The sequence below is a fragment of the Crocodylus porosus genome, unplaced genomic scaffold (genome assembly GCF_001723895.1).
Source record: "Crocodylus porosus isolate Cpor-Errol unplaced genomic scaffold, CroPor_comp1, whole genome shotgun sequence".
Lineage (NCBI taxonomy): Eukaryota > Metazoa > Chordata > Crocodylia > Crocodylidae > Crocodylus > Crocodylus porosus.
Window position 1 is genome coordinate 3,829,063 of NW_017728928.1, and position 12,533 is coordinate 3,841,595.

At 49.2% G+C, this 12,533-nt stretch overlaps 2 protein-coding genes and 1 long non-coding RNA gene across 8 annotated transcripts in view; 1 reads left to right on the forward strand and 2 right to left on the reverse strand.

Moving 5' to 3' along the window:
• LOC109314953 overlaps window positions 1–4,558 on the reverse strand; it is a 6,282-nt gene extending 1,724 nt beyond the window's left edge. The window contains exon 1 of the long non-coding RNA XR_002102395.1: window positions 4,193–4,558. This is a non-coding gene — a long non-coding RNA (uncharacterized LOC109314953). The remainder of the gene's footprint in view (window positions 1–4,192) is intronic.
• The window catches only part of WIPI1 (WD repeat domain, phosphoinositide interacting 1), a 30,752-nt gene extending 21,007 nt beyond the window's left edge, over window positions 1–9,745 (forward strand). Inside the window, exons 11-12 of the mRNA XM_019542357.1 lie at window positions 4,565–4,665; window positions 9,290–9,745. Of these exons, the coding sequence (XP_019397902.1) occupies window positions 4,565–4,665; window positions 9,290–9,337 (149 nt within the window). The 3' untranslated portion in view covers window positions 9,338–9,745. The remainder of the gene's footprint in view (window positions 1–4,564; window positions 4,666–9,289) is intronic.
• Window positions 4,595–12,533, reverse strand: part of ARSG (arylsulfatase G) — an 87,521-nt gene continuing 79,582 nt past the window's right edge. For 4 of the 6 annotated variants that reach the window (XM_019542351.1, XM_019542354.1, XM_019542350.1 and 1 more), the window contains exons 12-13: window positions 10,803–11,129; window positions 4,945–6,421 (exon numbers count right to left, since the gene is read on the reverse strand). In XM_019542351.1, the coding sequence (XP_019397896.1) occupies window positions 10,807–11,129 (323 nt within the window). In that variant the 3' untranslated portion in view covers window positions 4,945–6,421; window positions 10,803–10,806. Of the gene's footprint in view, window positions 4,683–4,944; window positions 6,422–10,802; window positions 11,130–11,555; window positions 11,756–12,533 lie in introns of those variants that run through there. The other 2 variants (XM_019542353.1, XM_019542355.1) reach the window with 2 other exon arrangements.

Genomic DNA, 12,533 nt, shown 5'->3' on the forward strand with positions numbered 1-12,533 from the left:
GGGAATGTGCAGAAATCCCCAGCAGGGCACTGCTCTTGCCTAGTCAGGAAACCATGTTAATAGGGCTAAGAAGTTATGCAAAAGTGGTTCAGGAAACTCTTGCATGCAGTTGCACCAGCTGGCCAAGGGCAACTTGATGCATAGCTATTTTAATCTACATGTACTTGCTAAGTAGCTGCAGCCCATGTGGTTTTGCTGATGGTAGTTGCGGTAGGCACTGCACACAGCCCAAGTGACAAGTGTTCTCTTGCCCCCAGCCGGCCAGAAGAGCCTCCAACTTGGAGCGGTTACATGGGGAAGATGTTCATGGCAGCTACCAACTACCTCCCCTCTCAAGTGTCAGGCATGATGAGCCAGGACCGAGCCTTTGCCACCGTGCGTTTGAACTTCTCGGGACAAAGGAACATCTGCGTGCTCTCCACGTATGTAAGAGCATCTGTATGCTCGTGCCCCAGTGGCTTGCAGAGAGTACCCTGCACACATAGGTTTTGTTTCCTGATACAGCACCTTCACTGTTGTGGGCCAGCAGAGAAGGGGGCAGCATCTCCTGGGGCTAGACTGCCTTCTCCAAACCTCCTCGGCATGTGGTGCCTCTGGGGGGAGGTACAGACCAGGCCTTGCCCTCCCCACTGGCACTTAGGCTTGGTCAGTGCACAAACTTGCACCAGCTTAATTAAGCCAAAGCAAAGACCCATGTGGATATGCCAACTGCAGAAGGCTAGCCATTACACAGGATTATTGCAAGCTTCTTCCTCATGAGCTGAACCGAAATAGGTCTGATTTAAACTGAAATAAGAGTGTTTCCACGGGCTTTTGCACTGGTTTAACTACATCTGTTGTAAATGATGCCTTAGCTGGAGGTGCCATTACTCCCAACCTCTGATCCTTCCTGAGCACAGATGAAAAGTGTCACCCCAAACTTGAGGGGGTGGGGTAATCCCTGCCAGCCCACCCCCAGTTCCTGACCTGCCCTTGACAGATTTAACCCCTTGTCTCCCTGCTGAGGCCACCTTCCTATGTTGATGTTAGCATGTAGGTCCATGAGTTAATTTTTCATTAGGATCCAGAAGCTGCCTCGACTGTTGGTTACCACATCAGATGGACACCTTTATATCTACAATCTAGACTCTCAAGATGGAGGAGAGTGCATCTTAATTAAGAAACACAGGTAACTGCATCCCAGATACTCAGATGCACCAGACACGTTTCATGTATGGCCTGTATCTTTAAAGCATAGAAAAAAGGAAACCTCGTCTAATAGTGAGCCTGCAGGAGCCAGGATTGCAGATTTGCACTTTAGCTGTCCAGCTGGAGGACAACCTGGCTGAGAGCTGATTTCTTTTTTGGATGGGGAAAGTAAGTAGCCTGTCCCTCAGGAGAGGCTTTATCCAGCTTTTAAATCCTCTGGTCCTCATTGCACTGTGCCACAGGCATGTGTGATAGCAGAAGGAAATGACCCCTGTATGGCAGGGGCAGGACCACTAGATTTAATGCCATCTCCGTGCTACAGAACGACGGGACAGGGTTGATTGTGCCGAGCTGGCAGGCAACCTCTGTAAATAAATGCACGCAAGCAAGCAGCTGCAAAGGCAGCCCATCCAGGCAGTTGTGTAATTTGTATGCAAATGTGAATGACATAACCCAGCAGCGCTACCCTGCGGGTTGGGTTTGAGATAGGGTGTATCCTGAGCACTGGCTGGGCCAGCTGGCAGGCACATGCCAGCAGTCTGCTAGGTACGAAAAACAAACACACTTGAAAGCTGAGCAGCCCAGAGTACAGCGTACTTCACCCTGCCTGGCTCATTCAGACACCCATGACACCTGTGTGGTCTTGCCACATACCTACTACCCAGAGCCGGCACCAGAGTGGGTGTTTCGACTTAAATTCTAGTCTCCTTATTTAGGAATATTGGCCTGGCAAGGACCTCCTGGGTCATCGAGTGCATTTGCCAGCCACTGCAGGCAACCAGGCCCTGTATTCCTCCCGTGGCACTCCTGGAAGACTATTCCCAAACCCCTGGAAAACCTGCTCCTAATTTCCAACCTAAATTCATTCACAGCCAATTCATACCCATCTTCTTGTGTTTGCATTGTCAGCTTCCCTAGTTCTTGCCCCCCCCATGTACTTAGAGGGCAGGCAGAGCCCTTTTGTGGGCTCCTGATGTTGTGTAGCATTGTTGGCATGTGGAGGGGCCTTCAGATGAATGGGTTACCTTGACCCTGCACCCCCATTGCTGTGTGATGGGCCTAAGGGTGGTCAGGATTATTGCAGGGGGGGAGTGCAGTTTCCAAGCTAATTTTTCCCCCTTGGTTGCTTTCATGCAATTAGTCTGCTTGGGCCAAGGAAGATGGAAGAGAACAAAGAAAATGACCTCCGGCCTCTATTACCTCAGTCCTACGCAGCAACAGTAGCCAGACAGAGTACGATGCCTTCAACCTCATCCATGCCAGGTGAGAGCAAGCTGGGTGTGCCGGCTGTGGGCTGAGTGCTGGTGGGCTCCCACGGTGAATTTGTCCACTACTGAGCAGGGGTTCCCCTGCGTCTGCATCAGCAGTTTCCACAAGTGCAGCCTGTGCAGCAGGTCGAGGAGGTTTGTTAACCGAGAGCATATCCTGATTCCTGCTACTGGCTCAAACTGAAGTAGTTCTTATGCCTCCCAGGGGTCTGTCAGGACCTTCTGGCACCTAGCTGATTGCAGGATGTAGCTTCACTGCAAATGAAAGCCCGTTCCCCTGTGCTGGCCTGCTCCCACCCCCACTCCATGGTAGCACGACCGATTCTAATAGCGCAGGAGGATGCCATCATGATCAGAGTGGATATCCGCGCATCCTCCCTCGGATCCTTCTCTCCAATACCCTTTGGTACTCTGGGCAAGTCACTTAACCCTTGTGCCTTGAATGAAAATGCAGATCTGTAAGCTGAATCTGGCTCAGGAGAGTTGTGAGTTTAGATATTAATAACAACCGAACACTGTGCAGCACTGAAGTGCGTTTTGGAGAGCTCCCACTCACAGAAGTACTCCGTAAAGGCTTAGCGGTGCCCCTGTTCACCCTGCTCCTTTGTAGCAGGGAGTCCTAGGGCAGGACCCAGGGCTGTAAGTCCAGGTGTCCCTGCCTTTCCTTCTTGCTAACAGCCACCACACCCTGCAGCAGACTATCGTCGCTCCAAGCTTCTACGCCCTAGCATTGATCTCAAGGTTTGCCCGCACATGCAGCTGGTTTCCAGTGCCTGGGATCTGTTGTACATGCCCAAGCACACTGAAAGGAGTAAATAATTTACATGTCAAGGGCAAAATACTTCCATTTCTGAAGAGTCTGGGCCACCAAATTTTGCCTTTCCTGAGCAAACCGATTACAACTGGTTACTGCAAAATAGCACTTTGTTTTCCTACTTCATTGGGGTTCCCCAGGGATCAATTAGCTCATGCTTATTTAACCTTCTGGAATCCAAATGATACAATGCTTTGACAATATGAAGCACTATCAGCGCTAAGCATGCTTAATAATGATCACGACCATGCTACATCTGCACTGGAAATAGCACTAAGTACATCATTGCTTGCATTACAGTGTTAGACAGCAGGTCATAAGACTTGATTGAAACTAGCTATGAGAAACATCAGATCTCCATGTTCCTGTGCCACAATCACAAGAGTCTGCCGAACCCACTGTGCCTTTTGGTACAGTAGCAAGCTCCAAACAAACACGTAATACTCCTCAGTTTTAGGGCTTGCTGACACGCCAGCAGGTTAACATGTAGACGAGGGCTTGCTCTGGGGTGACTACAACCAGAGTAAGCCCTCGTCCTGCTGGATATTTTACCTAGTGTGACTGGAAATATCCATAATTAAAAGCACAAAGGAAACCTCAGGTTTACTTGGAGTAAGTCAGCCGTGCCCAAGCCTGTACTTGGGCGCAACGTGTGTGACCCACCTGTGCTTGAACAGATCAGAAACAGATGCCCTGCCAAGGCACTCCTGCAGGAATCGGTCTCTTGTTAGAGACGTCCCTCAGGAGCAGCTCTCTGCCACAAGCCACAAGAGCATTTTAAAGGACATCACTTGGTCATGGGGATATTAACCGAAGAAATTAAAAGAGTAATGTGAAATAGTATGTAGCATTAATAGGATTTCAGCTTGGAACTGCAAGCGGGTGATCATTTCTCAAAGCATTAATTGGCACAGTGCAACACCTGCCCCTCTATTCATGCAGCTGTCTTGTAAGCTGCTTTCCCGCTTGCATCCCATAGAAAGGAGCACTGCTGCTTTCTGTGCTTCCAGCCCTTCTTCGCTCTTCTGCTAAAGCTAAGTAGCCATTAAAATAACTGCATCAAATTAGCCAGACCCTCTGTAGTGGGAAGCAGCAGGCTAGTGCTGCCAAAGCTAGTACATTAATCCATTCCCTAGCCTACAATGTTGGCTAAGACGCTTTCCCCTGTCGCCACTTCTGTTCTGCCGAGCAGATGGGCAATCCAGCTCCGTGCTAATGCGGTGAATGCTGCCTGCCCGGTTCTAGCCTCCTTTGATTCCTCTGTCCTGAGTGTTTTGCCTCTCTGTCTTTGCAGGTTACTCGGAAGACGGGGGTGCCCTGAGAGGAGAGGTTATCCCAGAGCATGAGTTTGCAACAGGACCCGTGTGCCTTGATGATGAGAATGAGTTCCCTCCTGTGAGCATTAGAAGTCTCTAAAACAGCAATACAGCTGAGAAGAAAGTATTAACCTCTTACAGCAGAGATGTGTTTCTTCTCTCCCTGTTCTGCCCTAGTCTCTTATTATCACTAATTGTGTATGAGGACACTGTCAGGAAACTTCTACCCACACAGCTGAGGCGAGATGGAGGAGAGGTCTGCAAGATCTAATGCTAATTAGAGATGGGCTCAAACACTACTCCCCCCCCCCAAAAAAAATCTGCGGACGTGGGAAAAGGTCTGAACTGGGTGCATCTCTAATAGTGAGAGAGAGCAGAAGCTTTTATTGCAACCATAGAAAAGCATTTTTAAAAGGAAATAAATCCTGTAGGATTTTTCAGTCCACTGGGTTACAGCACTTACAATCCATCAGGGCAAATATGAATCCTTTAATTTCCAAACAGAGTGAAATGCAAAATGTTCCCCCCTATCCCAGCATAAGCAGTGAAAAACATACCACAATTGGCAATTTCTAGTATTTTAACAGGGCATTAGTCACTGGGCAGCAACATCTTGGCTTTTTAAAACTGACTGCGCCTGGCCGTGTCTTTCCAATCCTTATCCAAGTATTTTACTATGTTATGCATTTATTGTTTTAGTGGGCATTTAGATATTGGTTACCTCTGATGATTGTTGAGAGTAGTTAGCAGCATCTTGGTAACCATAACACGTTAATACAGCAGAGCATTTTGAGTAGAGCAAATTGCTGAGGCATTTTAGAACAGGCAACGCTTGAGTTTTTTCACCCATCCTACGACAGGAGCTTTGCCAGGGTGAGGAGGGAGTAGAAATCACACAAAGGTCTCAGAACTGGGCCCCCAACCTGTGGCTGGAGCTTTCAGATCTGCGTAGGGGATTAAGGATACTGATCTCCTTTGTAAAGCACTTTGAAATCAGGTCTACATGAGACCTGACTAGCCAGCATACCCATTAAACTCTGCTGCAATTCAGAGCTCGCAGTGCTCTCATCCTGCACAGTATAATTTCCTGGTGTTGTCTGTGCTGTGCTTGACTCCAAACCTGGAATGAACATTTTCTCCAGTTGTTTCTCCTATCCCTTTGGGCATCTAATCAGGGTACTTAATTTTGCAATTTGGAGGGGTAGAAAGTACCTCTCTGCTGAGGTTTAGTCCCTGGGGGTAGTAAAATGAATGTCCTCTTGAGAGGGAGCAAGGTCCAGGAGGAATTGCTGTGCTTGTTTCCAAGGAACCTGTCCTTGAACGTATGGTCTAGGGACAGGCATGTGCCAACAAGCAGGAGCTGAGCTAGGCTCGAGTGAGTCTGCCTGCTGTGAGCAGATTGAATAGAAGCAGCCCGATCCCCCCGCTGTACAACAGCAGGCTCTTTATGTAATGAACTTTGATCTGTCAGAGCCCGGTGCTGTAATTAACTCGAGGGAACAATTTATACGTGTGACTCAGGAAGAGGGAGGGGACTTTCCAAAAATATTCCTTAGTGGAGAGACAGAGCAGTAGGAGCTCAGATACAGCATCTGTCGCTGGGGCTGTGCTTCCCCTGCAATGGGCTGAAAGTCATGGACCCTGTGGCCAATTCACTTGCTAGCTTGGGAGGTCACTCGGGCCATGCTAGCTGGGCAGAGGTGGTCAGAGCAATTTTGACAAATGCCTTTTTACTGAAACATGCTGCTTTGTTGACGCCGCTGCATTTCGCTTTCCACAAAATATTCCAAGGAGAGATTCCCGGGGTCCAAGGTGGCCTCCCTCGTCACCTCTGACTAGAAAGAGAGAGAAGAGAGAAGTGAATTGACAAAGGTTTGGGCAAAATCCCAGTTCAGAGCAGCAGGGGGGAGGTTTGGTCCTGTCTGAGGTGCAAAAAAAGTTTCCCAAACCTCTCAAGTGTCACAAGCAGAGCAGCTGTCCCTCCCTCCAGCTCTACTCATTGGCTTATGCTGTGACAGACCCTTGTGGAAAGAGCAACATGCAGTAGTCCTTTCCTGTGGTTCTTGTTTTAAAATGCTTTGCCTTCTCCTGCCCTTGGTCACTGGTGAACTAAACACGAGCAAGCAAGGCTTCAGAGAGATCTTGGGCCGGATTCAAAATCTATTGCTAGCTATAGAAGGAGGCCGCTTAATTTGAAAAGGGAAGGCCAGACCTGAGATCTCAAAGAGAAAAGATGAAATGCCCAAGCGCATGATTTAAAAACACACTTGAACAAAAAGTTGTTTGGAAGTTGTTATTCATGATACCGACTGCTGCGTGCTGTGGAAAGTGTAGCAACAAGGAAGACAAGATCAATCGCTTGCATTGCTTGCGGCGAGAGGAATAGATTGGATTCCAGAAGGTCCCCCAGGAACTGCTGTTTGTTTTATGTGGCAGGCACTTAGATGCGACAGTCCAGGGGCAACAGCGCAAACCCAGTGAAAGACTTCGTAGTTTTGGTCCCCTTCAGAAAGCTGACTTGGTGGGAGGGCTTAGCAGTGCATGGGATTATACAGCTCCCTTCTCACTAATAACAAATCCTTGTAGGGAGAAGCAAGCCCAGTTCTTCTTAGTGAATGCACAGTTCTGGTTTTAAATGCCGCTCTATAGGGCACGACTGCAGGGATAGCATTCATACTTCAGCTGGATTTTTGTTAAGCATCAAGAGCCAAAGAATCTCATTTAGGAGCATTATGTGGAGCCTAAAAGCAGGAGAGATTTTTATTGCTCTTACTCCTAGCTAGCAAATGCATGGCAGGCCAGTATTAGGAGCCAATGGCTGGTGCTTGAAATGCAAAAGTAGCTCTTGAAATGGCTTCTATGCTCGGTGCCCTTTGTTTGGGTACCTCAAAAGGGCAGGCAGCTGAAGGACACACAGCACCCACTGACAATACGAGTATCAATGAGAAAATGGGTCCTGAAGACTGGACAGTTTACCCATACCCTCCTTAGGTTGCAGACTGGATTGCTGAGTGGCCAGTTGATTCTTGTGGCTTGAGTGAAGGTACCCTCACACTGCAGTATATAACCTAGTGTTCCTGTTTGGCCAGATGGGAAATTTTGTTAGAGAGCCCGTTGAAGTGGTTGTTCTGTTATGTGCCAGCTTTCTTTACTAACTTTGTATTGCACTCAGCATACATTAGCTGCAGGATTAGAAGAATGCTCATTGCATCCGGCATGCCATACTTAGCGGATGGTCTAATCGTGATGATCAGAGAGTTAACAAGCCTGGCTTTGCACAAAGCAGCTTAGTTCCTAAGGCAGGCTAAAGGTGACATTGTGACCTCGTTACACAGCCAAGGTCCTACAACAAGCACAGGTAAGAGCTTTGCACTAGATATGCTTGCAGCAATACGGCTGCCTGTCCAGCAGCCTGTGTCCACGTGGCACAAAACTGAACAGGGCTTCCCCGTAGCTTTGCAAAGGTGGGCAGAAAAGCTTCCCAAAGATAAGTACTAAAAGTTTCATTTCCCACACAGACCAAATTCTTAGCATGCCCAAGGTGACACTCAGCATGCCCAAGGGGGAACTACTTGGGGTACATATTGCCAACATTTGCCTGCTCATTTCTAATGTCATCCTCATGCCGTTTGTATCATCGTCACTTGGCTACATAGCCATTTGACACTCAGATGAATTTTTAGCTGTTTCTTTAAAGTCGTCTCTTAAGATAACAAAGAGTCAAAGCTCCTCTATGGAACTCTGTTGTCTATTAACAGTGCTCCAGGATGCTTCACCGAGGGCAGCCTTAGTGGAAGTATAGCTATCATTTGCTTCCTTAAGGCAACTCCTGACTCAGTGGCTTGGAAGGGAGTTTGGCCTGAGTAAGCCTTGCAGGCAGAAGGACACCCACAACACACCCAGGTATGACGACTGTAGCTTGATCAGCTTGGTGATGGTTAATCCAGTGCCACTGCACACAAAGATTTGGTCATTTGTGTTTCTGAAAGTCCTTAAGCCATGGCCCCCAGTTCAGCTACCAGCCTCCTGAGAGCAAAATCTCTTGGGGAAAATGTCTGAGAAAAATACACCACTGTAAGACAGTACCGAATGCATCTCCTTCAGGAGAAAAACGTGCCTGGGGATGGCAGGCCCCACTGGAGACCTGTGATTGAATGTGGCCATTTGTGTTTGGTGGGGAGGCTGAACCCTTCTGGGCGCAGGGCGGGTGGGAGAGTCCGAGCACCGCAGCTCTGCCAAGGTACTTTCCAGGACAGGGTGCAGATAGCCACCAAATATCTCCACTGCCTTGCTGTGGCTTGTGCTGGGCTGCTTGACTAGCTGGTATGAAGTTGCTGTTGAAAGTTCTCGCTCTTGCGTATCTCATGGCTGTGTGCGGAGGAAGCGGCGATACTAGTTGCAGGGATTAAGAGCTGAAACGTTACGATCAAGCTTGGTCTACTTCTCTTGTGTCCTGGATGAGGCGCTGGCTGGATCAAGGCTCCGTGCATCACCCAGCCAGATTGGTCCTGTTCCCACTGCTGTAAATTTAGGGCAAAAAAATAAATGACCTACAACTCCCCCCACCTCCCGCGGGACGGAAGGTCAAGCGCTGCATGGTGCCTTCCCTCCTCTCCCCTGCAAGCACAGTACTGATTTGAACACACCCTGCTTAACAGCCTGTTACTGCAGAAAGTAAGGCAGTTCTGTTTTGATTTTGGTAGATAAATTTGTGCCGTGGAAGTCAGTCGGGCAAAGTGAAGAGGTCATGATGAGAAGCACGCGTCAGCATTCGGGACAGCGCTGGGAGGTGGTTTGGAAAAGCCAGGAATGTGGAAGAATGCATTTGTGAGTGCCCCCGGGGGGAACGGTCCGAGCTGCTCTGTTCCCTTTACTACGGTCTGATCAAGTGATTATTACCTGCCCCTGCTGGCCCTTTGTGTGGAGTGGTATATGGGTGTGGTATAAACGTACTGTATGCACATTGCTATATTTAACAAATGATATATTAGAACCACAGTGTAAATGCTAACTTAACTAGATTTCTATGTAACCTGAATTTTATATACATGGATTTCCTCTTTTCTAATTTAAGCTGTTTCATGTGTATAAATGTACCAATAGGAAAGTTTATTAAACTACATCTTTGTACAGTACCCATGCAAAATGTTTTTGCAGTGGTATTGGGAAAGTCACAACTTATTCTATTTGAATAAGTAATAAACTTGTCATGTGTCAGCCACTCCCTGAGTTCTTGCTGTTCTTTGCAGGGCCCCAAAGATGTCAGTCTTGATTTAGTTTTATTAACAGAACCACAGCTAGTCTTGGTTTTCGGTGTCAGTGCGCAAACAGCTTCCCACTTGCCTCTGCCGGGCCCAAGTCTGTTGTTTTCTAAGTGAAGGACGTTACCTAACGGGAACTGAGACTCAAGGCTGCCGCCGCCTCTGAACAGGCTTACGAACCCTACACAGCCCGTGAGCCGCAGCGGAGTGGTCTGGGCGGTGCGATGCCGGCTGCTTGTTGCAGCTGAGCGCCAGTCTGCTGTAGCCTTAGACAGGTCACTTGGATGACCAAGTTCCACCCAAGGTTGTTTTTTGTTTGGATCGTCCCTCGAGCCAACAGCTGCTGTATAAAAGCCCTGCTGAGCTGCCATCTAACCCTGGCAATGCTTGAACTCTACAGACATCTTGGGGATTTTTTGCTTTTTAAAAGTTCCTCTGCCTTTGCCCAGAATTGTCACAGTCTGAGCAGCAAAGTGCTTCACTCATCCTGAGCCTGATCACAGTCCAGGCACTAGGTGTTTCTCTGCCCAAGTCCCCAAAGAGCCCAGCCTGGCAGTGTTTTCAAAGGATGCCTGGTGCCCGCGACCAAGCTGGGGCTCCCTACAACAGTCCAGTGTGACTGCCATTTTCCTGGGTGGAGTTGGAGGAGAGGCCCACCTTTCATTTTAATGAAACAGCCCAATGGTTAAAAGTCCCACTGGGGTGGTGGGAGACCTGGATCAATCCCACTGTAGCCTCAGGGAGTCCACACCCACATCTCTCACAGAAGTTTCCTAAACAACATGCCTGCAGTTGTTGGGGCTAGGGGGGAATCCTCATGCTCACCCTCCTAGAGACGCACACATGGCAGAAAAATCCACGATCAATGCCACCCCTTCCCTGCAACACTAACCCTTGGAGGCAACTTCAGCCAATCTACTGGCCCCATAATGAAAGGGACAGATTGAACTAATACCTGATTACGCCTGAGAGTGTGTTGACTGCGTAGTCCTGCTGTGGTCTGGGTTGCGGCAAGGTTGGCATCGGCAGACTACGTGCTGTGGATTGCAGCAGGGCGTTGCAGCTGGGTTGCGGGAGTAATCGGCCGTAGACACGTTGTCTGTTGCAATATCCTGCAGGATGTTGGCGAAAGCCCTGGTTACTGCAGGAAACATGGCCTGGTACTCGCTGGACTTCGTATCCAAAGGCTCCTGCTCCTGGGCATCACGCTCCAGATTAAATATGAGTGGTGGGTCATGATGCTTCTCCAGCCCAATGCTCCCATCACAGGCTTTTGCTCCCCCTGAAACAGAACCACAACAATGTGTCCCAAGAGCCGAGGGATGCTGCTGCAGGGTCGTTCCTCGCCAGCTGTGCTGGACTCGTAAGGGGATGTCGCAAGTAGCAGGTAGCTCTCCAAGGAAGGGTCCTAGATGAGACAGAACTACAGCAAACAAGCTGATCAGAGGCAAGGAACTAAGTAGGACACACCTCTCATCCCTAGCCCAGTTCCCACACTGCTGGGCTTTGTGTAACCAGCTGGAAGCAGAAAGCAAACCCCTTTTCATGTGGAGCTAGGCTAGGAAACGCAGACGTTTCCTAGGGTACAGCTGCACCATGGCAGAAGCTGCCATAAGAGCCTCTCCAGCTCACTGGGGACGGTGCTAGCACAAGCAATACATGAAGTGCAGGCCAGAGACTTGCTCCACAATTTAGCAAAGGCCTTGCCTGAAAGCCTTCAGTAAGTACAGCTCTGAAAATCAGTGCTGGGTCAGAAACCCCAGCTGGGCTTCAAATCCTTCAATGCGGTGGCCTTCGGGTTTGCAGGGGTGGACCCCAGGATGATGTGGTGGTGAAACGATGGTTTTGGAAAGCTCTACACACAAGGGAAACATAGCAAGTTGTCCTGGGGTGCTGGAGTCTGAGTTGCTGTAAAAGGGGAGAGCAAAACAAAAGAGGAAATACGAGGTACACCAGAATAGCCACAAGGCTGCTGAAATTAAACATCAATGTGGGGAGGCCAGATGCTGGCACTGACTGGAGAAGCCAAGTGCTGTGGGTGGAGGTAGGCCCAGCAGGTCTGAGGCTGAGGGAGGCGCCAACTTCAGTCAGCCACCCTCTGAGGGTAAACGGATGTGAGCTCTTCCACCAAGCACCGAGGGAAACAGCACTCCCAAGACTGCTGGGGTTTCTCATCAAAAGCCTTCATCTCCACCTATTTTTTAAATGCCTCTGGCTGTCCTCTTCCCATAGCTTTGTTTCCAGACATCACCAGAACTGGCAATAGCAACCAGTGGAGCAATGGCACCAGCAATAGCACTGTGGCAAAAAGTCAGCAGGATACTCAAGCACCTGTCTGCCTTTGAGCATGTCTGTCGAAGTCACGGGTCTGCGTGTCTTGCTGAGTCTGAGTGGGAGCAGCCTGTGCTCTGCGAGGCATCTGTAGCCCTGGAGCCTGCATCCCACCTTTACTGCAAACCTGTTTCAAAGGCCACCTTTGCGGTGCACAGCCTACCTCCTTTGCTCAGCCATCAGCAAATGCAGGAGAGATGCTCCTGGGAGGGGGAAGCTCATTGATAGTTTCACAGTTAGTAGGGTCAGAAGGGACCTGAGCAGATCATCGAGTCCGACCCCCTGCCATGGCAGGAAAGAGTGCTGGGGTCAAACGACCCCGGCAAGGTGATTGTCTAGCCTTGTCTTAAAGACC